This window comes from Panicum virgatum, chromosome 5K, assembly GCF_016808335.1.
Source record: "Panicum virgatum strain AP13 chromosome 5K, P.virgatum_v5, whole genome shotgun sequence".
NCBI classification, from domain to species: Eukaryota; Viridiplantae; Streptophyta; class Magnoliopsida; order Poales; family Poaceae; genus Panicum; species Panicum virgatum.
The window spans coordinates 36,815,719-36,841,308 of NC_053140.1; the positions used below are offsets into that span (position 1 = coordinate 36,815,719).

The following is a 25,590-nucleotide window of genomic DNA, read 5'->3' on the forward strand; positions in this document are numbered from 1 at the left end:
AGCTATTTTAGTACTGAGTCCAAATTTAAAAGCCCCCCGGAACCATTTTAATACGGGATCATAACACCACATGGTACTAAAATTCATCTTTTAGTATCTGTTGGTATTCTGGCCAGTACCGGCCAATGACACTGACCGGTACTAAAGGATGACATTTAGTACTGGTCGTAGATTTAGCCCCATACTAAATGGTCCTCCACGGGTAACTTCAAAAGAAAAACATCATCCATCTAGTAATATGTGATATATATGTGGGATGATAAGTAAGTTACGCATGAGTGTCGAAGGTCGTGGCTTCGAATCCTCGTGACATTTACACGTGAACATGCGCGTGTGTGGGCCTCCAGGGGGCTAATTAGTACCGGGCATTTTTGCCTTGTCTAGCCGTGAGGGGCCGTTCGAAAAATTCAGTGTAAACCCGTACATTGGTTGGTCGGTCATCAGTATCTGTCTCAACTCTCAACCTTGCCACGATTACAATTTGTTTGTATGTACAACGGTGCTACGTACACTTTTGTTCTCTGTATATACTAGTACAATCGACAATGTGCGCTGAAGAAGGCTTGAATTGAAGCCCTGCACGTAAGACGTAAATGATTTAGCCGACGCGCTCGATCTCTCTGTCGTCTGATCATCCATTCATGGATGGGTTGATGCACATGGATCAACTCCTGGAGAAGAGCTTGTGGGAGACGAAGACGCCGAGCGCGATCCCGGCGACGGCCGCGGCGATAACCTCCTTGTTCTTGCTGACGGCGTCCGCCAGCTTGAGCCCCTCCTCCACCGCGCGCTCCTTCCAGTGCTCGCACTGCCTCTCCCGCTCCGCCTTCGCCTTGGCCTCCGCCACCCTCGCCCGCGCCGCCTCGACCCTGCGCGCGGCCTCGCGGGACACCTTCTCCCTGTGCTCGGCCCTCGCCTTCTCGTCCTGATCCTCTCGACGGTCTCCGCCCCTCTCCACCTTCTCCTCCTCCCTCGGTTGCTGCTGCTGCGCCGGGGGCGGCGGCGCCACGGGCTTGGCCTTGTCGTCTTCCTCTTTGCCTGTCGCCGCCAGGCTCGCCCTCCCCGCCATGTCCTCCTGATCAGCTTGAGGCTTACCACCGTCGGCGACTTGCTGCGCCTCCTCCTCCTTGGCCTGCGTCGTCGATGGAGGAGGCAGCGGCGTCGCGGCGGGTGGTTGCTCCTGCTGCAGCTTGGGCACTGTGAGCGTGAGCACGGTGCCATCGAAGCGGCCGGAGATGGCCCCAAGGTTGGCGGTGTTGGGCAGCTGGAACGCCTTGTGAAGCCGCGTCGCCTTGGCCTGCTCGCCGCCGGCGCCGGGTGCGGGCCTGCGCTGGCCGATGACGGTGAGCCGGCCCTCGTCGTCCACGTGCACCCGCAAATCCTCCTTCTTGAACTCTGGATCCAACCACAAGACCGAACAAGAAGACACGCATGTCATTAGCACGCACCACTCTGATGAACATGTGCTGGCGTCAGGTGTCGTCGAGAAAATCCAGGCTCGTCGTCGTCTGTGTGCTGCACCGTACCTGGGAGCTTGAGGCGGAGGAGGTAGCTGTCGCCGTCGTCGAGCCACTCGTAAACGGGGTCCACGTACTCCGCCGCCGCCGGTGCTTGCCTGCTCGCCGGCGCCGCCATTGCCGGTGGCGTCGATGAGGGGCTGACCGCTGACCTCGCCGCCGCGCGTGTTCTCGTGCACGCATGGGCTTGATGGCGCTGAGCTTGGTAGGTCTGTGGCCGTGAGGAGATCCATGAACATATATGCTGTAGGAACCCTGGGACCGTGAGCAATGGTGGCGTAGCCGCCCACACATTCCAAGCCTTTTCTTGAGGGCACACGAAAAGATTTTGCTTTCTTTTCTTTGAGGCAGGGGTATGCAGCAAATGTTTTGGGGGTGCAGGATGGGATAGGGATCTCGGCTCGGCTCGGGAACCTCCAGGGATCGATATGTACATCTCCTGCGGTTGCCTTTTGGCCAGCGGCACGCCACCTCGGCTACCTGCTTCACTACAACGTTATCATGCGCCGCACGTCAGACGTCATACGGGGAAATTGCATCTACTCCTTATCTTCCCAGACATCCAAGCGCATGAATGGCGGCAGGGGATCAACAGATGAACATAGAAATGAATGCCAAGTAATCAACATCACATTTTTCTGAACAAACAATCACCATCATGTTCGACAAGCTTTACAATCTGTCACAATCACCAGAGATTATTAACAGAAGGTGCTGAGAATGAAAACACAAGGTCAATCAATCCTAAGATTTGGCTATGGAATAGATCATGGAGGGAGGGAAAAATGTAATTCAAGATCAAAATGATGCCACAAAGATGACTTCTTCAGGCCATGTTTTCCCATGTTATTCCAATCCACTGAAACTGAGAAGGAAAATCCTGAAGCCCAAAACGTCCGGTGTTTCAGTGCTTGAGCACCAAGGACAAACCAACTTTCGTGCTCTTCTCAATTGCCTTGGTGTCGACCTCACCAGAGATGGTGATGAATGACTTGGGGCGCCATTCATGCTGGACAAGGGCACTGGCCATGCCGTAGTTGTTGAAGCGTGCCTTTACGATGGTGTGGGGATCCAACGAATGCTGAGAACCAAAGATCAGCGTGCTCTCATTTCTAGAGAAGCTGTGTGACAGCTCAGCCCCGACAGCGGTGCCTGAATGATGCTTTACCAAGTGGTAGTAGGATGCAACCATGGTATCACCATGGTTATTCCTGATGAAGAGTTTCATGATTATTTACCACAGTAAAATTGAAGACATGGTAAAACTAATGTTCACTAAGTACAGTGAATCTACCAGCCTATGGTAGCTCACCGAAGAAAAGATACTCACAAATGGAGGGAAGCAATAAGATCTGGATTGGTAAGGCTCAGTGCCGCATTGTACTTGGTGAAATTGCTAGTTGCCGTATCAAATGAAACATCAACGCCAACCGAGAGTGCTTTGCTTCCAAAGACACCAGAAAAGTTAACCATAGGGTTGGGATTAAGCCCAATGCTTGCATTCACACCAGCAAATGCATGCAAGTACTGGAGTTCAAGCTGATAAGGCAGACAAAAAGAGAAGTATTTTAATTACTGGCCACCATGTTGGATAAACTCAGTTTCAACAATGACAATTATTTGGTCCTTAGAATTCTAGAGACATACCTTTCCTGATCTCTGGTCTGGAACAACCAAGCTAAGAATCGATTTGAGCCCTGGCGTTCCAAACTCATCCACAGTGATTGTTGTCAAAAGCTGGAAGATACAAAATCCAACTCTCAGAAAATATTGCAATTTTTCACAAGTGCAGATTATGAGGGCACTAAACACAGTTCAATACGTCACATCAAAATAGAAATGTGGTTAGTGCAAAACAGGGAGAAGCGTAGCACTGCGGCTTACATCTGACTCTGAGTTTGCTTTGACATCAACTGTCAACTTCTTGTTCTTAATCTGGGTGTGAAGCTCGCCAAATATGTACTCATTTTTCCTTGTTCCTGCGGCTGTGATTGCCTGAATGCAAAATCAAGATCATCACCACAGAGCAAAAAACTACAAGTGCTATATGAAGATGCACTGACCCAACACTGTAATCTAGTGCTCCATTTATCTACTTGGTAAACAGTCCCTAACTCGCACGCATTTACTAAACGTTTGCTGCATAGTGGAGAGAAAAAGATGCATGATGCAGTTACAGGAAAACATTGAGGATGGAGAAGGGAAATGATGATTTGGCAACCGCAGAACCACAGCAATCATGGGACTCGAGATCCTGCACATCGGCCATCCAATCTGATCTAGAAACATACAGACCCCAAGCATGAGATCCGGCACACATTGTACACAACAGTAAACGGTGATCGGTGACGAGACGACCCCCTCCGGAAAAGAAGCAACAAGAGCGGCCGATTCGATCGGCCAACTGGAAATGGGCGTGGAGGTTCCAATCAATATGCGCAGTCCGAATGGAATCAGACAGCGATACACTGCACCAAGCGCTACCTCCAGGCCTGGCTACCTCACGAGATCGCGGGATCGCTGCGGGGAGTCGCGGGAAGAGGGGTGGATGATCAGGATTTCGAGGGAGGGAAGGAGGGAGCAAGAGCACTCACGACGCCGTGGGGGGAGCAGGTGGTGAAGGAGAACTTCTGGTGCGTGTTGTAGTCCTTGTACAGCAGATCTGCGCGCAAAGCGAAACCACCACAAGCGTCAGGATCGGGCGGTCCTCGGGCCACGGAGAACACGTCCAGGAACGGAATCGGGGGCAGATGAGGAGGAAGGGGAGGCGTGCGGTGGGACCTCTGGTCTTCTTGCCGATGTCGGCGTAGAGGCCTGGTGCCATGGCGGCGGCGGCGGGTGGCGGCGAGAAGAAGGGGACGGAGGAGATGTGGCAGCGGCGGCGGAGGGGGGCGGCGACCAGTTAAAACGGACCCGGCGCTGCAGATCTTGCTTCCGTTCCGTCGTCTTCTGGCAGCTGGGCCAGGCTGCCTCCGGGACCCACCTCCAGGTCACTCGATTCGCGGCGGGCGGGCGGAGTCGCCGCGGTCCTACTTCCTGATGGGAAAGCTGGAATCGCACAGCCCACCACGGCCCAATTGCAAGCAGACGGCGCGCAGGAGGACAGGCCCCGGTACCAGACTAGCAGGCAAGCTTCGTTTTATTTTGTTTCTTACGTGTGTCCATGGTCCATTATTTTAGCTATAAATATTTATGACCCAGCAACTGGTATGTTTAACGTAATAAACTGGTATAGTCAACGTTTCGAGCCACTATAATCAATATTTACTAAACCTTAGCTCAACAATTCCAATAAACTATCTGGACATTTTATATGTGAATGTTGAAGTAGTATATCCAAAATGTTGAATAAACATTTTCTAAATATCGAAGCATTTTGAATATAGATTTTTCTAATAAAAAATAAATATTCGAGAAGTTCAAATATATTCGTTGGATCTTGCTTTGTTGCGTAAAATCTAAATAACGCAGTGGTTCAAACGAAATCTAAAACGTATTTACTGTTTGAAATAGATTTGAAATCAAAGTTTCGTATCCAAAAGGAAATCCATCCAGCCTCTCATTCCACCTTTGCTGGCTAGGAGGCTCGTCGGTCGTGTCCTCCTCCTATTGCTTGCGGCGAGGCATTGGATGTCCGACCCCAATCCAGATCGTTTTTTATAGACGTTGGAATACATCCACGCGCACCGATGTGGTTTGTATAGAGCTTCCTATCTTCAGAAGACATACAGGATTGCTGGCGAACTGGCGGTTGCCTCTTACGTGTGGATGTCGATCGAGGGTTTTGTTAGGTCTTGGAAAGTGGAAACTGTACGTGTCACCCTACTCTGTTCTGCTGTCAACCAGCAACAGTATTTTTCTCTCACACCAAATCAACACCAGTCATTAGCCAGCAGTATTTTTTTCTTACAGCAAATCAGCACCAGCCACCAACCACAGCCAGCTGAACAGAGTGAAATAATTTTGAAGTACGGAGTTCATGCTTCTTCTCTCTCTAAATTATTTTGTTGTGAGCAAACTACTGGAAAGTTTTTTGTGCTTCAAATTCACGTAATAAGGTTGCTTTGTGTACGCTTTTCGTGCGAACGAATATCGAAGTCTGCGATGATACATATGCACACCTCAAAGAATAAATATGTATACTACATTTAATTTACTCGTAGAGGTTCAAGTTCAACACAATGGTTGCTAGGACGAACAAATTAACGCTTATTGAAAGCATACAAATGGTCGTCACATCTCCAATACAGGCATGTACCGATGTACGTACGTGCACGAACCAAGGGCTGCGGTGGGTGGACGGTCACCTGGCTCCGGCGGCGGGCGCGGGCGCGTGCGCGGCGGTCTGGAGCACGCCGTCGCGGACCTGCGCGGCGACGTCGTGCACGGCGCCGGGGCCGTGCGGGATGAAGACGGTGGCGGCGCGCGACGTGGCGCCGATGTCCCTGATGGTGTCGAAGTACTGCGTGGCGAGGACCATGTCCATGACGGCCTTGTCGTCGGGCACGAAGCGGCGGAGGCCCTCAACGATGGCCTGGCGCTGGCGCGCGACGCCGACGCCGGCCAGGTACTTGGACTCGGCCTCCCCCTCGGCGCGCTCCGCCGCCGCCACGCGCAGCCGCGCCGCCGCGTTGATGTCGTTCATGGCGCGCTTCACCACCTCGTCGGGCTCGATGTCCACGATCAGCGTCTGCACGATCTCGTACCCGTACATGGCCATCGCCTTGGCGAGCTCCTCCTCCACCGCCCGCGCCACCTCGTTCTTCTGCTCGAACACCTGGTCCAGGTTCATGTTCGGCACGCTCGCCCGGATCACTGCATCCGTCAACCATTGATCGTTGATAACAAGAATCGCAGCAACAAGTCAAGAACACGGAAGAATCGAAAGAAAGAGAAATCCGTGCTGAATCGATCGATCAGTATCAGTTACCGTCGAAGACGTAGGACTGGATCTGCTCGCGGGCGTTGCTGAGGCGGTAGAAGGCGTCGAAGGCCCGGTCCGCCAGGGCGCGGTACTGCACGGACGCCACGACGGTGACGAAGACGTTGTCCTTGCTCTTGGTCTCGCAGCGGACGTCGAGCTGCTGCACGCGGAGGGAGAGGTAGCCGGCGACCCTCCGGCCGGCGCACCAGGGCATGAAGTGGCAGCCCGGGTCCAGCACCGTGTCGTAGCGCCCGCACCTCTCCTCCATGGCCACCGTCGACTGCTCCACGCACGCGCAGCACAGCAGCTGCGGCAAGTCCACCGACGACCCGGCGCCCATCTCGATCGGTTGATGCTCGATGGGACGAGCGGAGGATGGATGGATTGGTTCCGATCCTGATAAGGGAGCTCAGCCAAGGGGAAGACTTGGACTATCTCACTAGCTATCCACTGACGAGAGGAGAGGAGAGACAAGCAACCAAATGCACTAAAAATTCAGGAAATTAATGCACTAATACTAGATCACGCAACTGACCGGTGTAGGCCGCAACACTGAGGTGGCACCTAGAGACATAGACAGTGTCGATCTCCTGTCTGAATTCTACTAGTGCAGATATTTTTTTTCTTCTGAACTGAACTTCAGTTTAACAAACGCAAGTGATATGATATGATTTGATTGTCTTCAGACTTATCCGACTAACAACCAACAGGTTTGGCCGTTTGGGTTGGAATAATTAAGATGCAGCGCACAGGATGATGGGGTCGTGGCAGGCAGTTTCAAAGTCGTCTCCCCTGCCGAGACGCCAGCAGCACCTCGGTCGCCGTCCGGATGACGAGAACCGGCGGCGGCGTCGTCAGAGTTGAATCAAGCAGGCAATCAACTGTTCCGGTCATAGAATGCATATAAAGTAGTGGCTGACTGGCGAGTTTGCCGTCCCGTGACCGCGTTTCGTTCGTCCATTGACTCTAACGGACGGTGACACTCTGTTCGGCTGACTGTGGCCAGTGCTAATTTGTTGTAAGAGAAAAGTACTGTTGGTTGGCTGGTAACTGGTGGTTGGTGCTGATTTAGTGTTAGAGAAAAATACTATTGACTAATTGAAGCGAACAGAGTTGCTGGCACTGACAGTGCCAGCCCCTGACTGAGTGTAACAAACACGACCTGTGGCATCGCTTAACATCACCAGCATCAACCGAACGAACCGTTAATGCCAGAAGCAATGGCAGCCATAACCATGCATGATTACCATCCGGCAAATGTGTACCTCAACCTTGAAAGCGAGCTCTGTCACCCCATCGATGGCACAGGCTTGTGTCTTCACTGAGAGCTGATGAGCTGCTGCCATCGAGCATCCATTATGGAACTAGAGATCTCATGGAACTATCATGGCGACGATCTTTCATCCATTGCCACTTTTTGCCTTTTTCTCCACATGCCAATTAATTACAAAGCGACCGACAGTTTTTTTTTGACTAACAGATCAGAGGCATACAAATATATATATATATATATATATATATATATATATATATATATATATATATATATATATATATATATAACAGACTTACCTATTGTTGATTTCTCTGAATGGAACAATTCCTACCGCTGCCTTAAGAGCATTGTTTGAAATATGACCGATTCCTGTTTGATCCCACCTTTCGAGTCAAGGAATCAAAGAGTTGTAAACATAGGACAGCTAACATCTAAGCAATAACAAGAAATAATTTTCACACCGCAGATGATATCTGCGAAATTTCAATCATCGTTGTTGCTTTATCCACGGCATAGGCAGCTATGATGCCACGGTCGTAATGCTTGGCAAGTCCCATGGATCCACCAGTTCAGGATGGAACACAGGTCTGAAATTGATCGCTGTAGGACAATGAGTTTCACTGCCGCTTGCCATCAGGCCTTGGGGACTGGCGGTACGGGGAAGCATGAGGACCATATGAGAGGCTCCTCAGTGGCTGCTGCCCGTTCCGTGCAAAGGTGCTCTGCGCCTTCATGCTTTGACTGCCATGTGGGCTGGCAAGGGCTGTGCGCCGCTCATGCTGCATGGACTGGAAGAAGTAGGAAGAGCTGGCCATGTCCTTGAGGTTCTGGAGAGGCTTCAGGACCTCTACCACTTGGCTCATCAGAGGCCTAGCCTTGGGGTCACGGCTGAGGCAAGCGTGGGCCAGCTGAGCTGTCTTCTGAGCGCCTTTTATTGAGAAGTTTCCATCCAAACGAGGATCTACAAGCTTATAGAATCGGCGCCGTTCTCCGAGATAGGGGCGAGCCCATTCGACCAGGTTATGTTCCCCATTTGGCCTGTTCTTGTCCATTGACCTTCTACCGGTCATCATCTCTAGTAGCACCACACCAAAGCTATATACGTCGCTCTTCGAGGTCAGGTGACCTGAACGAGAAACGAACATATAAGCAGTAGGAAATACAAAGAAAATTTATAGGCACCTAAAACAATAGAATCTAGCCTACCTAGAATCTGAAAGGACAAAGAAATAACTTGAGTCTAATGCAAACATATGTGCTTGTGTGCCACACACAAAATTTCAGTGTCACACCCACAACTTAAATGTACTATAATGCATTCAGGCTTATAATACATAGAGACACAAACAAACACAAACACAAACAAACACACACACAACTTCAGCCTACCACTCACAGGCCTAGAAAATCTAAGGGCTGGGCTCTAATCTTATACAATTTTGAGCTAAAAAATTTAGGGGTCATGTTGGGCTTTGAAGAGGCCACTAGGGCCATGGCCCATTACTACCCCCACACATGCAAACATGCTTGCCTTGTGTGCATACTGCATACACATCTTCAGTCTACCACACCTGCCTATGTGTGCCACACGCACACATGAAAGCACATGTGCCTGAGTGTTTAGGTTTACTGAAGCTCTACGTGTGCGCACGTGCACACGTCCATGTCTATGTTGTGTGTCACACACACACACACACACACACACACACTTACTTTTCTGACCTACAGAGTAGAATGCATTGAAGTTCACAGCAGTTTAGCACATTATTTCGACATAATATATAGAGAAAACTGACACGGCATGGAAATTTACTGCAATTTTGAAGATAGATTAAGCAAAATCACAATTGGTCAACTCACCTGTCATTACATATTCAGGCGCAGCATATCCATACGTTCCCATGACTCTAGTTGATACATGAGTCTTATCACCCTCAGGACCATCTTTAGCAAGTCCAAAATCAGAGAGTTTCGCATTATAGTCCTGAAAGAATATGTTTAATAAATAGGCTAATGCAATTTGTATGAATGAAATATAGCCAACATTTAAATATAATTGCTTACCGCATCTAAAAGAATATTGGATGTTTTGAAATCCCGATATATTACTGGTCTTTCGGCTTCTTCATGAAGAAAAGCAAGGCCTTTGGCAGCACCAAGAGCAATTTTCATTCTAATGGCCCATGGGAGAGGCAATGACTCTATTCATTAAAAAATTACAAAAAAAATGTTATTAAATGGATATACAATGGTTCAAGATAGAATCATGACAAAACTGAACAAATTAACATTGCTCAAATTTGGCACATAAACAGACCTTAGCAATAGCAGCAAATGAAATTCATCCATACAAGGGAACTATTAGAAAGCCAAACCCAACCTATTGCACTTAAGTCATGCAATTAAGAAAAATAATAATACTTCTAGGACGGCTAATGGGAAATGGGAAACATGTAAGACCATGTACAGCCGTTATTGATGGCCTAAGTGTAAAAACAAAGCATAAGGTGATAAGCAACATAACACCTCAGTCACTACATCATAAATTCTTATATATCAACCTAGCATTTATGATGAGTGGTGGCATGGGCCCTTTAAGTGATCAGTAACAAACTGTAGCAAATATGTCACATAAAACTGATAAAGGCCAGATTAACAGATACTTACTTCTAAAAAGATGATTCTCCAAACTTCCACGGGGCATAAATTCATATACAAGCAACCTCTGGTCATCTTCAATGCAGTAACCGACCAATTTCACTAGGTGTGGATGCTGAAGGTTTCCAAGAAAATCAACTTCTGCCTGCGAACACACAAGGAAACTTTGCTTAATGATGCATTAGCAGACAATGGAACAATATTTTCACTAACACTGTATACCAAGGAAAGACAAAACATACCACCCACTCTTTATGCCCCTGCAGCCCATCATGGTTGAGTGTTTTGACAGCAACAGTTAATCCAGTGCCTGGCTTAACAGGAGCAGTTCCATTCTCCTCAATCCACCCTTTAAAGACACAGCCAAAACCTCCCTCACCAAGAAGACTCTCAGGTCGGAAGTTTCTCGTGGCACACTTCAGTTCATTAAAAGTAAATCTACGCAGTTGGAATGCTAGTTTAAGCTCCTCTCCAACTATGGAAGAAGGTGAGAGACTTCCAGTGTTACTGGTTGTCGTGGAACCAGAACCTGGTGGGACTGATTGGTCTTGGCAGCCGTCAGTTGCTAGTTTGTTTTCTGCACATGTAGATAAAGTGCCCATTAGGTAATAAGCCCTTGACATAATTCAAAAATGAATTATGAGTAAGAGAACGGTTGGTCTGGAAATTTTTAGAATTTTCAAACTAAATCTCACAATCCCGAGGATTTGAATGCAAATCATCAGGAACAAAGTCCAAATGGATCTCAAATAATAAATAGTAACAAAATGAACATCACATTTTTTACCAACAAACAAGCAAAACTGGAATGAGTTAACCTCATGCATGGTTCAAGAGTAAGATTCTGCATTTCAGTTTTGCACTGGACACCATGGCACGTTTTATGTTTTCTATCCTCAGCTTGGAATTGATTGACTCCATATGCATAGCTATCATCTATCAATATCGCTTGCTGAAGAATAATTTAATGTTGTTACAAAAACTATTTGATGTATCTCAGTACTAACTACTGACGTGATGGCCTAACGAACCAACCAGAGCACTTGAGAGTTTCACTTGTCACTCCAGTCAAAGGTATTAGTTTGTCACCATTCCAAATGTGCTCAGCTGTAACGGAAATATTTCAGTCCTGTCAGAAAAAGGGTCCTGTCCATTTGATTTCATTTACCGCCGAACACGTGCCTGCAAGCACAACCAACCAACTGCACAAATCTACCAACAAATAAACCAAAAAAGGACAAATGTCAAATTCAACCCAATTTGAGCATTCCGCGCCCTCCCACCAGCATCCACCCAGCTTGCAGCAATCAATCATACCCAAGGCCTAGTCTCCTACAGGAACCAGCTCAAGCCTATAGACCCATGCCCACCGACGGCAACACTACTCCTGCCCATAGACAAGAGCACACAGCAGGCAGCAAATATCATGTCAGCTTATCTACCAAGGAGCAAAAGCAAAACGGAATGATACATCATCCGGGCAACCCCACCCGACACCAACTACTCTGTCCAGCTCCCGGCGTCACACACGGTTAAGTTGTACCACCCACCAGAGACATTACTGCACACCAACAAACATCCAATTCCAATCATGCAATCCGCCCATAGCCCCGTCAACATCAACCCAACCCAGAAGGAAATTGGCAAACACAAGCCACGCTTCCCCCATCTCTCTGGAGACTCCGAAGCGCTCGTGCAGAATTCCGTGGCGTCCACCGTGCACACAGGCAGGCAGGCTGCCAGCAAGCATGCCGGCCTACCGCGGTGGCTCGCGCAAGCGGGAGCAGCGCTAAGCAGGAGAGCTAAGCAACCGAGCGAGCAAGAGGAAGCTGGTCGGGAAACAAGAGCATTTGCTTACCGCCGCCGCCGCCGCTGGTGGTGGAGGAGTCGACCTTGGCGCGCGACGACATGCAGCCGCGGAGGCGCGGGAAGCGGATCCAGCACCCGGTCACCGGCGCCGCGTCCTCCGCCACCACCGCCGCCGCCTTAGCCTTCCCCGTCCCCTTCCGCTTCCCGTCCTCCACCCCGCGCCGCTTCCCCTCCTGCTGCCGCTCCCCCATCGCCTCAGCAGCCACTCCCCGTTCCCCGAGCCCCAAATAAGCACCCGCAGCGGCGTCCGCCCCACCCGAGAGGCCCCCTCGTCAGCGCCGCGGGATGGGAAGCCGCCGCGCGCGGCCCCCGGCGAGCGCGTGGGCGGGCATTGCGCGGCGCGGCGAGCGGGGCGCAGCGCGCAGCGGGGGATGGAAATGGAATGGATGCGTGTGTGAAAGGAGGGGGCAGGCCGGGCAGGGTAAAGTGGGGAGGAGGATTCGGGCAGGCCGGGCAGGGGGCGTGAGAATTCGGCGAGGACGGAACGGGACGGCGCGGGACGGGAGTAGAGAAGGACGCAAGAGGTTCTTCTATCGGGCGTGCTTTTGCGGAAAGGCCCCCTCTAGAGTCTCCATATTCTGCCTGCAAAATGACTGCTACAGTGCTATCTGCTACTGGTGGTGTTTGCACTTCGTTTTTAAGAGGCCATGTAAGGCACTCAAAAAAACAACAAGGAACGAAAAAGCGGCCAAAAAACTGTACACAGCAGCAGCTAGCTGCTCACGATTGGCCTCCGACGAGGTCAGCTAGGCGACGAGCTCCCGCAAGACCCCAAGCTCGCGCCTTCTCCTTGATTTTGCTAAAAAGCATTGTTGCTGAAATCTCCCGTTGGTTGAAAATTCTTGCATTTCTTTCCTTCCAAATCTCCTAGTTTATGAGCAGTAGGAAGGATTTAAGCGCTCTTGGTGGCACGCCTCGGAGGTTGCCCATCATTTGCCACCATTCCTTGACCGAGTGTGTATGACCTCCCATAGGGTTGGGAGCAGTCGGTGGTAATGGACCCAGCCGGCGACAAGGCTCCAAATTTCTCCTCGTAAAATAGTGTTTGCACTTGTTGCATCAACAGGCGGTGCGTCATGGCTCCATTTTTTTCCAAGGAACGAAGAGGGGTCCATATTTGATGTTGTGCTTATCTTTTTCTACCAGTTTGAACCTCTTCCACGATAGTCTATGCATGAATGGAGAAGGCATTTAGTGTCGAAGATTTGGCGCGTAATTAAGGATCCGAGAATTAACAAGGATGGAATTGCAAATTTCATAAGCCTTAGAGTTTATATTGCATGGAGAGGCACCTCACTCTTTGAATAAGCACTCTTTCTTTTCTTTTTCTTTGTCACGATGTGATTTTTTTTTGGCAACATGTGCTAAAATGGAGGCATTTATTAAGAAGACAAGGTTGGAAGTAGTATGTTGGCATGTTCCAAATACGAAGCTGTCAATATTTGCATTTTAAAGCTGCAAGAATCCAACAAACACAATATGCAACCAATGTCCCATCATCCTTTTCAGATATGCTTGTTGGTGCTGCAGGGTACTGCACAATATACTTTAAAAAAACACAATTCTATATGCTTTCGTAGAAAAATAAACACATATGTATCGAACAAATATACCATTTATCATATTGACAAAATATTTTATCCCAAATACAAAATATTTCTAAAATATAAAACTTAGAACTTGTTGTAAGGCAAGAAAAAAATTTATACATATTGATAAGTAAGATTGCTCATTCCTATGAAAAGCAGTGTCCACATAGTGAGCTTGATATCAAATAGAGAGGTGGCCAACAATTATCCAAGGATCACAAGTTACCCAAGGAAGAGAATGGCCAGCACTCGGTTGGTGATAAATTTCATGAAAAAATGGTGGCCACTTTCAATCTTTGTAACTTGGATATTACATTTTTTTTGCGGGTGACCTTGAATATTACATTCATTAGCGACGGTTTTCACATGATACAGTAGGCGGTAATGTTTTTCCAGCGCGGGAAAGCGAAATATGTCGAGGCCACAAGGTTCCTTGTGCAACTTGACACCGAGCGCCTCAGCCTTTGCTGACACGGCCTCAGACCGCCGTCCGACTCGCATCCGACGGACGCGGCCGCCGGACAAGTACCCCGCGCTGCCCGTTCACGCCCGCGCCGCTGTTCCTGTGCGGCTTGTGCCCCGCGCTGCTAAAAAAAATGTACTAGTATTTCTCACAAGGTCCCAACTCCCAAACGACAGCGCCGCAATCGCGTCGTCCCCACCGACAAGTGGGGCCAGAAACCTGGGCCCCGCGAGGCATTCACGGAGCCCGCGTGCCCTCCCGCGTGGGGCCTCCAACGGCTGGGTACGTAGCCGTAAAAAAAGTGGGATGGGCAGGGAACTGGAAAAGGAGATACTGTGAGGCTACTGGTCCTTGTCTGAAAAGGAGAGCACCTTGGAGCAGCAGTCAAAGAAGAGACCTTGCTGCTGCTTGTGTCGCGGCGGTGTGGATAGGGTCTAGGTTTGAGTTAGGCACGGGTGGTTAGCTGCCACCTAATTCTGTGACCCGAGTGTCCACGCTCGTGGCCAATGAAGCTGCATGTAACTGTGGGGGAGACGAAAGATTTGATCATTGCATATTTGCATGGGTAGATTGAGGGTGTTTGGAAGAGCTCTGGCTATTTTAAAAACAGCTTCGGCTCCGGCTTCTTCGGTGGAGCGGCATCTCTGGTGGAGCAGAAGCCGCCACCCTGTCTTTCATAAATAGATTGGAGAGGTCAAATGTCCAATATATCCTTAGCTATTAGACTTGTTTGTGCAACTGAATTTTATGTTTACACTGAGTTTAAATTTTAAATTATGTGAAAATAAAATAAATAAATAGAAATATTGATTAGGTAATAATTATTGTCTTCTCATATTATTAGTAATTTTAAAGGAGTCAATCCTCATATAAAAAAGATGCCAATCCATAAAAAGAAGTTTTTTCTTTCTATTTCTTTATTTTTTTTTCAACCTATCCTCTTTCCATTATCCATTCGGCTGGATCAGGCGTCCATCCCCATCGCGAGCGTCGCTCGGCCTTCAGCGCCGCCGGCCACCGCTGGCCACACGCCACGCCTTGGGCTCCCGCAGCTGCTCCATCTCCTGCGCAGGTGCGCGCCGCCCCAGCTGCTACTGCTTGGCTTCCCGTGGCCGGCCACTATTTGGCCTCGCGCCGCCTGCCGCGCTCGCCATGCTCGACCGGTTGTGTGTGCGCTGCCCCAGCTGCCGCTACTGCTCGGCTTCCCGCGGTCGGCCACTATTCCTCCTCACGCCGCCTGCCGTGCTCGGCCTCTCGCCCGGCTGGCCGCCACCGCGAGCTCCGGCAGGCACCCACGGCCCCGCCGCCCCCTGCACGGGAAGGGGCAAAATGGTCTTGGACTGCAGGTGTGCGGGAGGAGCTGCTCGGAGCCACGTTTCCGTGGCTCCACCTTCTCTGTGGAAGCTGTCGCTGGCTCCAGATGCGGCTCCATCCCTGGAGCTGCTTCAAAAACATCCGTTTCGGAGGACTTCGCCTGAAGCCGCTCGCCGAGCCGCGGAAGAAGCCCTCCCAACCCGGGCCCGAGAGGTAAAAGTAGAATGTGTTGAATACAAGAGCCACACTGGTATGCACTCTCTTTTTTTAAGAGAAAAAAAGGGCATAAACTTCGTCTCGTGAAGGCAAAATCCATATGATATACTTCCTCCGTTCCAAATTATAAGACATCCTAAAAATCTTGGAGAGTCAAAGCAATCTCAAATTTAATCAAGATTATAGAGAGAAATATAAAGATTTATGATATCAAATTGATGTACCATGAAAATATAACTAATAAAAAATCTAATAGTACTTAGTTTATATAATAAATATTATTATTCTATTATATAAATTTAGTCAAACATAAAAAACTTTGACTTTTCAAAATGGTTGGAATGTCTTATAATTTGGAACGGAGGGAGTACAATTTATGAGCCATACGAGTTCAGAGTATCAGGATTTTGCTAGAGTGTTGTGTCATTTAAAGTACTTATTGATTCCTGTTTTCTCAAACACTAAAGTCGTTCCAAATTATAAGACATCCTAAGAATCTTGGAGAGTCAAAGCAATCTCAAATTTAATCAAGATTATAGAGAGAAATATAAAGATTTATGATATCAAATTGATGTACTATGAAAATATAACTAATAAAAAATCTAATAGTACTTAGTTTATATAATAAATATTATTATTCTATTATATAAATTTAGTCAAACATAAAAAATTTTGACTCTTTAAAATTGTTGGAATGTCTTATAATTTGGAACGGAGGGAGTACAATTTATGAGCTATACGAGTTCAGAGTATCAGGATTTTGCTGGAGTGTTGTGTCATTTAAAGTACTTATTGATTCCTGTTTTCTCAAACACTAAAGTAGGCAAGTAACTAATCTATCTACTAGAAACAACACTGGCGCGGCTTTGCCGCACCCTTGGAGCAGGCCAGCTTGTAGTTATACCAGATATACGTACTCAGAAGAAATGATGATGCATATTCTATCTTATCATATCACATTCTGTTCTACGATTTTACTTCGACAAAAGGAAAAAAGCACACCCAAGTTCAATAGCTTTACGTCCGCTATTTCGATCATATTTTTTCTACCCTTAGGGAGAAAGTAAAGGTCCTTTCCCCTTTGGAAGGCTGTTGGCGAGGAGGGATTCGAACCCCTGACACCGCAGTTCGTAGCCACGTGCTTTAATCCTCTGAGCTACAGACCCACCGCGTCTCCACTGAATCTCTTCCCAGGGTACCCTACAAAAGGAACCTTCTCGTCCTCAGCTATTGTTCGAAAGAGGTACTTAATATTCAGGTTGTAGTAGCCACCATAAACTACAACATACTGGTTACTACTGAAATGGTGATCACCACAGAGAGAAATTCAATTGACCGTCGATCATTTATGCACGATTAAATACCATCAAAATTTGGTACTAAAGCCCATCCTCCCGGATTTTTCACTTACTATAGGCAACGCATTTTCTTTTTTTTTCTTAGAAAAAAACTATAGGCAATGTATTCTGTAAGCTATGCTCCAAGTCCGTTCTTTGGAAAATAAATCAGGACATCACAACTGGTAAAAGACCGTGGCAAACACAGCTTGTCAAAATTATTATTATTTTGGGAACAAACTTCTGGTAGCTTCAACATCACAAGTAGTTTTGTGCATTATTCATAGCCTGATCAAACACACAAATTCGGCAAAAATAATACATGTGTGAAGCTCTTGAAATTACTGGTGTATAAAGAAATATATAACAAAGGAAGTTTTCATTGCAAAGAAAAAACCATTGGTGTGTGCAAATCCAAGAAATATCTCAGTTACAAATGAATCGAAGAATCAAATTTGATTCATGATTAGAATATAAGATACAGATGCTACAGTCTGCGCATTTTACCACCGGTGTGTAGTCATGAACTCATGATACATGAACATCAAAACTCAAAATATTTGAACATATGGATTCACAAATTAATTTCTGGAACTGCAGTAAGCGCTGTATAGCAAGAAAAAAATCATCAGACTGATCTGGATGCCCGTGTATATTTATCCAAGTAACACCTTGCCTTGGAGGCATTTCCTCGAGCAGCTGATGGGCGTCAACCATGTCAACAGCTGCTCCAGCTGCAGGGCCTCTGGCCGGTGTCCTCTGCGGCATGGGAGATCGCATAGGGGCTCGGGGAGCTATGCAGCGGTGCCACTGCTGGTTTTCCTCATGCGGCAATACTGGCGCCGGCGGCGACCTGCAGCCACCCAGGCTGTTCCAGCTCTTCCGCTTGCACAGTCCTCGCTTGGCCGGACGAGACCGCTTCAGAGAAACAGAGGTGTATCCCCTGCGGACTGGCCGGCGGCCGCGGCAGTGTAGCAGCTGACCTCAAATTGGCCACCGTGACTTGTTGCAGTCGCGGGGAGGTTCTTTGCCAGTAGGCAACGGACACACGCGGACCGCTTGTGGAGCTGCGCGGGAGCGTTGGCGACGGCCGGACTCATGGACGATGACAGGGCAACTACACATCCGAAATCTCCTACTCCCGCCGCTCCAGTGGGTGCCGTGTAAAGTGAAGATTAGAAGCACTAAGCAGCTGGGAGGAAAGGGATGGGGACAGTGGCGGAGGACGGCCGAAAATTTAGGTATGACGGTGCGCGCGGGCTCCAAAAGTTTCGAAGAACAATGTAAAAGTTTATGGTGTTCTAAGGAAAGCAAAAGGAAACAGATGATGAAGCTGAAGCTTTCACTAACTCTCACTAACTTTGTCATGCTTGTTTGTTCATTAAACAAATAAAATGCAACAGCTTATCAAAATTCTAAAAAAACATATAGAATACGGAATAAACTTACATGGATTCATGCAGCATATTCTGATCATTTTGCACACTGAAGGGTAGACAGATGGAGGCAATGCCAAATAAAAGAGCCTGCGATAGCTTTCTGATTTGCTTGACGCCTCATACTCCGATTACCCTGCATTAAAGAGTTAAGAGATCTTAAGCATGTCTAGGATGGTTTCGTTTTTATTCATTCCTATACTAATGCAAAGATGTCAGAAGACAATAAGTGAATTGTAATTAGAAAGATAGCTCAAGTCTCACCGAGTGCCATGGCAAACTAAAATAATCTCATATTAGAAAGTAATCAGGCTGCAGCACGTTATATGCTATGATCACTACAAGGTGTTCGTACTCATGGTAGAATGGCACTTAACCTACAGCTACGAAACCTAAATTGTACAGATCAATGAAATGCAGACATAAGGCTCCCAACAAGAAGACATAATCGCCTTCCATGTTGGTCATGCAGTTATTTTCAGAAGAGAAAACAATAACATCACTAATACGTAGACAGGTATTATGAAGCATGTTTGTACATATTCAAGCATTTATGCAGAAAACTATAAAGATGCACATATTGCCATGAAAAACATAAAATGCAGTTACAACTTCTTTACCTACTGATGGTGCATACAAGTCTGGACATACCTTTTCCACCAGAAGCACCTATTGCCACACGCTCACCAGCTTTAAACAAAGAATTTTCGACAATAGTTTGATGAATTTCGTCCTCAAAGATGATGTAGAAGCATTCCCTACAGATCTAAAAGAAGAAACCTAAGCATTCTTTTATGGATGTCAGATGAACGAACAAATGATATATTCCTTTACTAATCGTCTACCACAGGAAAGAACCTGATCCTATTGAATCACCATGTAACATTAACCAGATCGAAACCCTAATGCTCAGCCGAGAACCGTCCATTTCACAGTGTATCGTAGCCCCCCCCCCCAACAAAAAAAAATCAACGAATTTTCGCTGAAATTACTACAAGAGATCCTTTGAATTCGCAAGACAAAAGTATAACTCGGGGAAGCTGGTGATCCGAAACATGTGCAGCGGAGAAACAGGGAGCACTTGCCAAAGAAGTCGGTGAGGTCAGGACACGGGCGTAGGGGTCGGAGGCGGGGCGGCGGCAGGGTGGCGGGCCCGCGAAGGATTTGGCTGCGGCGCAGGCGGGGAGGAGCGTGCCGAGGAGGGCGGCGTCGACGAGGAAGCCGAAGAGGAACGGGTTGCGGAGCAGGCGGGGCGGAGGGGGGGAGGCGGCAGGGCGGCGGGCCCGCGAAGGATTTGGCCGCGAGCCGCGGCGCAGGCGGGGAAAAGCGTGCCGAGGAGGGCAGCGTCGATGGGGAAGCCGAGGAGGAACGGGTTGCGGAGCAGGCGGGGCAGCGGGGCGGAGGCGGAGCAGGCGGGGCAGCGGGTCGGAGGCGGGGCGGCGGCAGGGCGGAGGGGGAGCGGCTGCGGGGCGGCGGAGTCTGCGCGGACGGGCTGAATGCAGCGACGAGGGGAGAAAATTTTTTTGGGACGGGCTTTAGGTATAGCGCACGCCATAGTGCGCCATAACAGGCCCTCCGCCCCTGGATGGGGACAGGAGGAGAAAGGATCGGCTGCGAGGGTCAAGCAGTGGCAGCAGGGAGACCATGGGAGCGCCGGCGATGGCCCTGGTCGCCCCGCCGCTGGGTTACCCCGTGCCTTGCGGCCGTGACTGCCGGTCCCGTGCCCAGACGGTGGCGATGGAAAGAAGGACCGGAGGAGCAGCCGGAGAGAGGTCAGAAGCGGTCGCGGGTCGATGTCTCCCGAAGCCGGTGCGTTGCTCGAGCCCCTTCACGATCTCAGTCATCCACGCATGATCTAACGGCCGGGGAAAAAACAGCGACGTGGCCCAATCTCTGCTCGATTTTCCGGCTAGGATTCGTCTTATAGAGATACTATAAAGATTCTTAATTTTTAAAGTCACCATCCACCAAAAAATTTTCTACCCACTCCTCACCTTCCCTCACGCTGTCCCCACATGTAAGCAATCTGGACATTGAAATATTGGTGATCAAAGAAAAAACAGTGTTTCTAGGATGTTTCCCAGACTTTGGCCAGTTTTTTTACACCGTGGAGGGCTATACCCGCCCACGCGTACCCAGCCGGCAATCCCACCCGGGATGTTCGCTAGCCAATCAGGCCAGCCAATCCGGCCCCTGTTTCAGCAAGACAATCAAAGAAACAATCAAGCCAGCCAATCCGGCCCCCGCTTCAGCAACCCAAACCGCAGCCTCTCGAGCATGCGTGAGGCCGCGCGCCTCCGCGGCCAGCACCGACCCCACGGGCTTGCGCTGCTGCTCAGCGCCGGTGAAAGCATCTCCGAAGCCGAAGCAACGTTGCCGCGCCGCCGCTGAATGCGTCTCCTAAGTTTCCGCGCCGCCGAAGCCGCTAACCCCACGATCCTTTGCGCGTTGCCGCGCCGCCGATCCCCCAAGATCCTTTACGCGCGCGTCCCTCTCCCATAGACGCCGCCGCCGCCGCCGTCGTCTGTTTTCCGAGAAAGGTCGCCGCCGTCTGTTCGTGCACCAATGGATTGCCGGCGGCCATTGACGGATGTTTCTAACAGGTAACGTGTCTTCAATGTTCCTGAACGGAATCTTTGGTGTTTGTGGTGAAACTGCATGTTATTTGCAGGTGAAGATGGACTGGAGAACATTGATCCTAATGAACGGGCTCGACAAAGGAGGGAAAGGAACGCCGCCATGACAGAAGAAGACAAGGAAAAAAGACGTGCAAAAGCTCGTGAAAATTATCATCGGAATAAGTCAAAAAATATGATTATACCCCTACTTGATTCAGGTAAAACCCTCAGTGTTATCCTTGATTCAATAACTAGTGCATATAGTTAACGGTGCTGTCTTTTTGGTACAAGGTGCTTCGCACAACAACCAATTATTTGATGGTAACGCATCATCAGTACCATGCACTGGCGATCCACCAATGACGTCCAGGGTTCCTGGTGTTACATACCATCAACAGTAATGGTGCAGTCTCGGGCATATCTGGTATGCCGTGCTATAATTTAATATCATTTTTGGTTGCTGTGATGTAAAAAAACAAATTTGGCGATGCAGGGTCTCCGTGTGTTACATGTCCTACATCTGTTGGTACAAAAAAAATCTGCTGCCAGTAAATATGCTGATTTGCCGGAGCAAGAGAAGGAGAAAAGGCGTGCAAAGGCAAGAGAGTATTATTATCGCAAGAAATATCTGGTAGAGCCGGATCCTATTTTGCCACCGAATGCCTCCGTCGGGAATTCAACACCATCAACAATTGCCGGGCCCGCAACCTGTAATATATGTTGTTTAGTTGAGCGTTGTTTGTTTGATAAATTTTCTTCATTCGAGTTCTAACTAACCGGGACGACACTCAACCAATTTAAGCACCACAAGAGATTACGCCAGAGGATCGTGTCAGGAACATGGATAGGGAACGGTACAGCCGACTTTCAGCAGAAAAAAAGACATGCGAAAATTACAAAATCTATACAGAATCGTCTAATGAGGAGCATGAATAAGCAAGGTATTGGTAATTTAAATTGCATGCAAATCACTCCTTAGTATTCATCAAAAAACAGCATGCAACAATCATCCTTTTTTAATTGCATATAACGTTCGCACTAGTATGTAATATTTCAGGAGATCCGCCTGTCGCCCCGGTAGTCCAACCTTCCTTGCAAAGTACAGTTACACAGGTTATATCACGTTCGCACTACATGGGTTCAAGTCATGGTAGGCTAATTATGATACCTTGGTTTGTACGGATAGAATTTCTATATAGACCTTAGAAGGTAATATTATTTAATTTGTGAGCATTGAATTTTTTCAGACATTGCTGGTTTACATGAAACCGTGCAAACATGCGTGACACAGCCAGGAACTGGTCCGGTTACTAGAGGTATTGTCGTAAAAAATATCTAAATAGGATGCTGACATGTGTGATCCATTATGATGAGTTGACCCCTGTTTACTGATTGTACGTAGCTATGAACAACGAACAATGTAACCGTGTCCATTTGGACTCTGGTATATGGGCCAGACGAACCGGAACAAAACAATGAAGGTACCATATTTTTTTAATTAGCTTTGATGGAGGACATGTGGAAACTGAACCGAGCGTATATGTTTTCTTTTCAAAATCTATAATATATATCGTGCATTGAGCTTAGTGTGTCATTTTATAATTCGTAATTCTGAATACATATTCATACAGTACTGTATTTTGTTATCATTCAAAGTTGAGCATGAAAATTAATTATTTTGGTGATGCAGAGGAGGATCTGGATTGCAGAGAGCCAAATTGTGGCCCTGATCTTCATGATTTCAGAGATGACGAAGCAAGAGTATATCATGCTAATGGTATGATTGTGTATGAATTTGATGATTTAGTATTCAAATGTGCATTTGTGGAATCTAAATATATACTTGGTAATTGACACAGACATCGAGATCATTTCATACAGGGAACCGGAAGCGGTTATCTTGGATAATGATCCTTATGAAAGAGTATACAACGATCTGCCTGCTGGACATCTTGTGTTGAGGAAAATGCCTATATGCGAGTATTGCGGTGCTATAAGGTTATCAAATGAGGGTCTCAATTTTTGTTGCAGGCAAGGAAAAGTTAATATAGTTAGCACACCAATTCCTCCTGATCTGCGTCGCCTATTTACAACCCAGTCAGATAGAGATGCCTTGTATTTCAGAAAGAATATACGATACTTCAATTCTCATTTCTCTTTCACAAGCTTTGGAGCTAATGTGGACCATAAAGTCGCTACTGCAGCTGGTGAACATTCCACCACGATTTCCCCTTGATGTTTATGTACATTCCTATTTGTTTTTATATAAATCCTTGCTGATTTATTAATTTGTGTAGGTACTGATATATATACTTTCAAAGTGCATGGACAGATTTATCACAGATTGGACCAACTGAAATCGGGGAAGAAAGGCTCACGTCATATGCAGTTGTACTTCTATGACACTGATGAGACCCTATCACAAAGAATCAAAAGATCACCCCATCTTGATTCAAAATTGATTAGGGTCATTCTTCTAATACTTGAGAACAATCTGTACGTTCGTGTCTTCAGGAGTGTGGGTCAGATGCAAAATTTGGACGAGTTGAAGATTGAATTGAACACCAGTATTTCTGTTGATCAGAGAAGATATAATGCACCTGCTATGGACCAGCTTGCGGCTATCTGGCAGGATGGCTTTGATGAAAAAAACAAATTTAAAATGAGTATTATGGTTTTTCTAGATTCTGGGGACCACAATTTATACGGGCATACCATGGTTGTTATGATCCGTTAGCGTACCCTATCCTATATCCCGGTGGTGAGACTGGCCGGGAGGACAAGAGTATATTGTTGGAAGAAACACCTACAGTACACTTTGTAGGGTCGAGATGGCGGACTAGAGGGGGGGGGTGAATAGTCCTTTCTAAAACTAATTGCGCCGGCTAACCGAAACTTATGCGGAATTGAAACTATTCGCTTAGCCAAGACTTCACCCCTCTAACTATAATTCTAAGGCACCTCCAAAAAGATCCTACACAAAGCAAATGGAGTGCCAAGCTAGCAAGAGCTCTCCTAACAAATCTAATGCCAAGCCACACAAGTCTAAGCACTAGTACTTCACAAACCGGGGGAGCTGCTACACAATTCTAATGAGCAAAAGCACAAAGCCAAACCTAAGCTCACTAGATGCTCAAGGACTAGGATACTCAATCCAAATCCAAGAGCTCAACTTACTTAGCTACACAATCTAAGCAAGAGCAACTAATTAAGCTACACAAGCTAACTAGTTACACTAGAGAGCAACTACACAAGCACAAGATATAGTTGAATGTAAATACAAGGCTTGTGATTTGGAGAATGCAAACCACCGAGAAGAGTAGACAAAATTGACACGGTGATTTTTATCCCGAGGTTCACTTGGTTGCCACCAAGCTAATCCCCGTTGAGACAAGCTCCAAGGTTGCCGCCGATCCTCTTGCTAGTGGTGACTCTCAAGTCACACTCTCCCACGTGGAGTGCTCACACCGAGCTCTAGCACATGATCCGGCCGGACCACTTGTTGCTCTTCACGTCTCGCTCAACTAGAGTTGCTCTTCGCGGCTCCCGCGGGGTGAGCACAATACCCCTCACAATCTCTTTTCCGGAGCACCGCACAATCTTCTTGCGGGTTTCAACGGAGCCTCTTGCCACCAAGCCGTCTAGGAGGTGGCAACCTCCAAGAGTAACAAGCACACCGGCTTGCAACACGATCACCTAGTGCCACTCGATGCAAACTCTCAAAGCAATCGCACTAGAATCGCTCTCTCACTTCGATCGGATGATTACTATCAAGTTAGAGTGAGTAGAGGGCTTTCAAGCAGTCTCACACATGGACACCAAGTCCCCAAGGTGCTCAGCCACCTCAAATGGCCGGCCACACCCTCTATTTATAGAGGGAGGCCCCAAACTAGCTGTTACACTCAAATCCCGTGAAAACTGAGTTTTCGCGGACTGTCCGCCTCACAGAGACCGGACCGTCCGCCATTCAAAACCAATGGCTAGAACTGCAATGATTATGTGTCAGAGTCGACCGTTAGAGCCCCGGGCAGACTGTCCGCGCCCCTGGGGCGGACTGTCCGCGGTTCAAAACTTCGAACCAACCGATTTGCAAACGTCTCTGACTAAATCTGGAAGTGACCTGCGGATTGTCCGCTCCCCAGGGGCGGACTGTCCGCAGTTCAAAACGTGAGCACACACAGAAACTACAGTGTTTCTATCCCAGAATTTTCAGTAGGAGGCGGACCGTCCGCCCCCAAGGACCGGACGGTCCGCAGTTCATTTTGGACACCCAAGACAGAACTACCAAGTTTCTGCGCCCGTTTTAGCTTTTAAAGGCGGACTGTCCGCCCCCATGGACCGGACGGTCCGCAGTACATTTTGGACCACCAACA

The 25,590-nt window shown here is 47.9% G+C and overlaps 5 protein-coding genes and 1 long non-coding RNA gene across 6 annotated transcripts; 1 reads left to right on the top strand and 5 right to left on the bottom strand.

Annotated features, from left to right (window-relative positions):
* Positions 1–406: 406 nt before the first annotated feature.
* On the bottom strand, positions 407–2,082 carry LOC120707227. The gene is made up of 2 exons (XM_039992072.1): positions 1,527–2,082; positions 407–1,395 (listed from the first exon to the last, which is right to left on the bottom strand). Exons 1-2 carry the CDS (start codon positions 1,951–1,953, stop codon positions 665–667), a joined length of 1,158 nt encoding a protein of 385 aa, XP_039848006.1. The 5' UTR covers positions 1,954–2,082; the 3' UTR covers positions 407–664.
* A 43-nt stretch (positions 2,083–2,125) lies between these two features.
* Positions 2,126–4,466, bottom strand: LOC120707229 (mitochondrial outer membrane protein porin 3). The gene is made up of 6 exons (XM_039992074.1): positions 4,299–4,466; positions 4,112–4,179; positions 3,402–3,512; positions 3,165–3,254; positions 2,848–3,056; positions 2,126–2,728 (listed from the first exon to the last, which is right to left on the bottom strand). Exons 1-6 carry the CDS (start codon positions 4,339–4,341, stop codon positions 2,422–2,424), a joined length of 828 nt encoding a protein of 275 aa, XP_039848008.1. The 5' UTR covers positions 4,342–4,466; the 3' UTR covers positions 2,126–2,421.
* Positions 4,467–5,642: 1,176 nt separating this feature from the next.
* On the bottom strand, positions 5,643–7,104 carry LOC120707228 (hypersensitive-induced response protein 1-like). The gene is made up of 2 exons (XM_039992073.1): positions 6,448–7,104; positions 5,643–6,332 (listed from the first exon to the last, which is right to left on the bottom strand). The coding sequence occupies exons 1-2, from the start codon at positions 6,779–6,781 to the stop codon at positions 5,821–5,823; spliced, it is 846 nt and encodes a 281-aa protein (XP_039848007.1). The 5' UTR covers positions 6,782–7,104; the 3' UTR covers positions 5,643–5,820.
* An 893-nt stretch (positions 7,105–7,997) lies between these two features.
* LOC120707226 (probable serine/threonine-protein kinase PIX7) lies at positions 7,998–12,740 on the bottom strand. The gene is made up of 6 exons (XM_039992071.1): positions 12,234–12,740; positions 10,618–10,952; positions 10,385–10,520; positions 9,782–9,918; positions 9,578–9,701; positions 7,998–8,843 (listed from the first exon to the last, which is right to left on the bottom strand). Exons 1-6 carry the CDS (start codon positions 12,433–12,435, stop codon positions 8,335–8,337), a joined length of 1,443 nt encoding a protein of 480 aa, XP_039848005.1. The 5' UTR covers positions 12,436–12,740; the 3' UTR covers positions 7,998–8,334.
* Positions 8,937–9,571, bottom strand: LOC120707231. The gene is made up of 2 exons (XR_005688888.1): positions 9,415–9,571; positions 8,937–9,384 (listed from the first exon to the last, which is right to left on the bottom strand). It is a non-coding gene; the product is annotated as an uncharacterized LOC120707231 (long non-coding RNA).
* A 9,885-nt stretch (positions 12,741–22,625) lies between the features above and the next one.
* LOC120707232 lies at positions 22,626–24,027 on the top strand. The gene is made up of 4 exons (XM_039992075.1): positions 22,626–22,698; positions 22,908–22,994; positions 23,077–23,424; positions 23,515–24,027. Exons 3-4 carry the CDS (start codon positions 23,184–23,186, stop codon positions 23,952–23,954), a joined length of 681 nt encoding a protein of 226 aa, XP_039848009.1. The 5' UTR covers positions 22,626–22,698; positions 22,908–22,994; positions 23,077–23,183; the 3' UTR covers positions 23,955–24,027.
* The last annotated feature ends 1,563 nt before the right edge of the window (positions 24,028–25,590 follow it).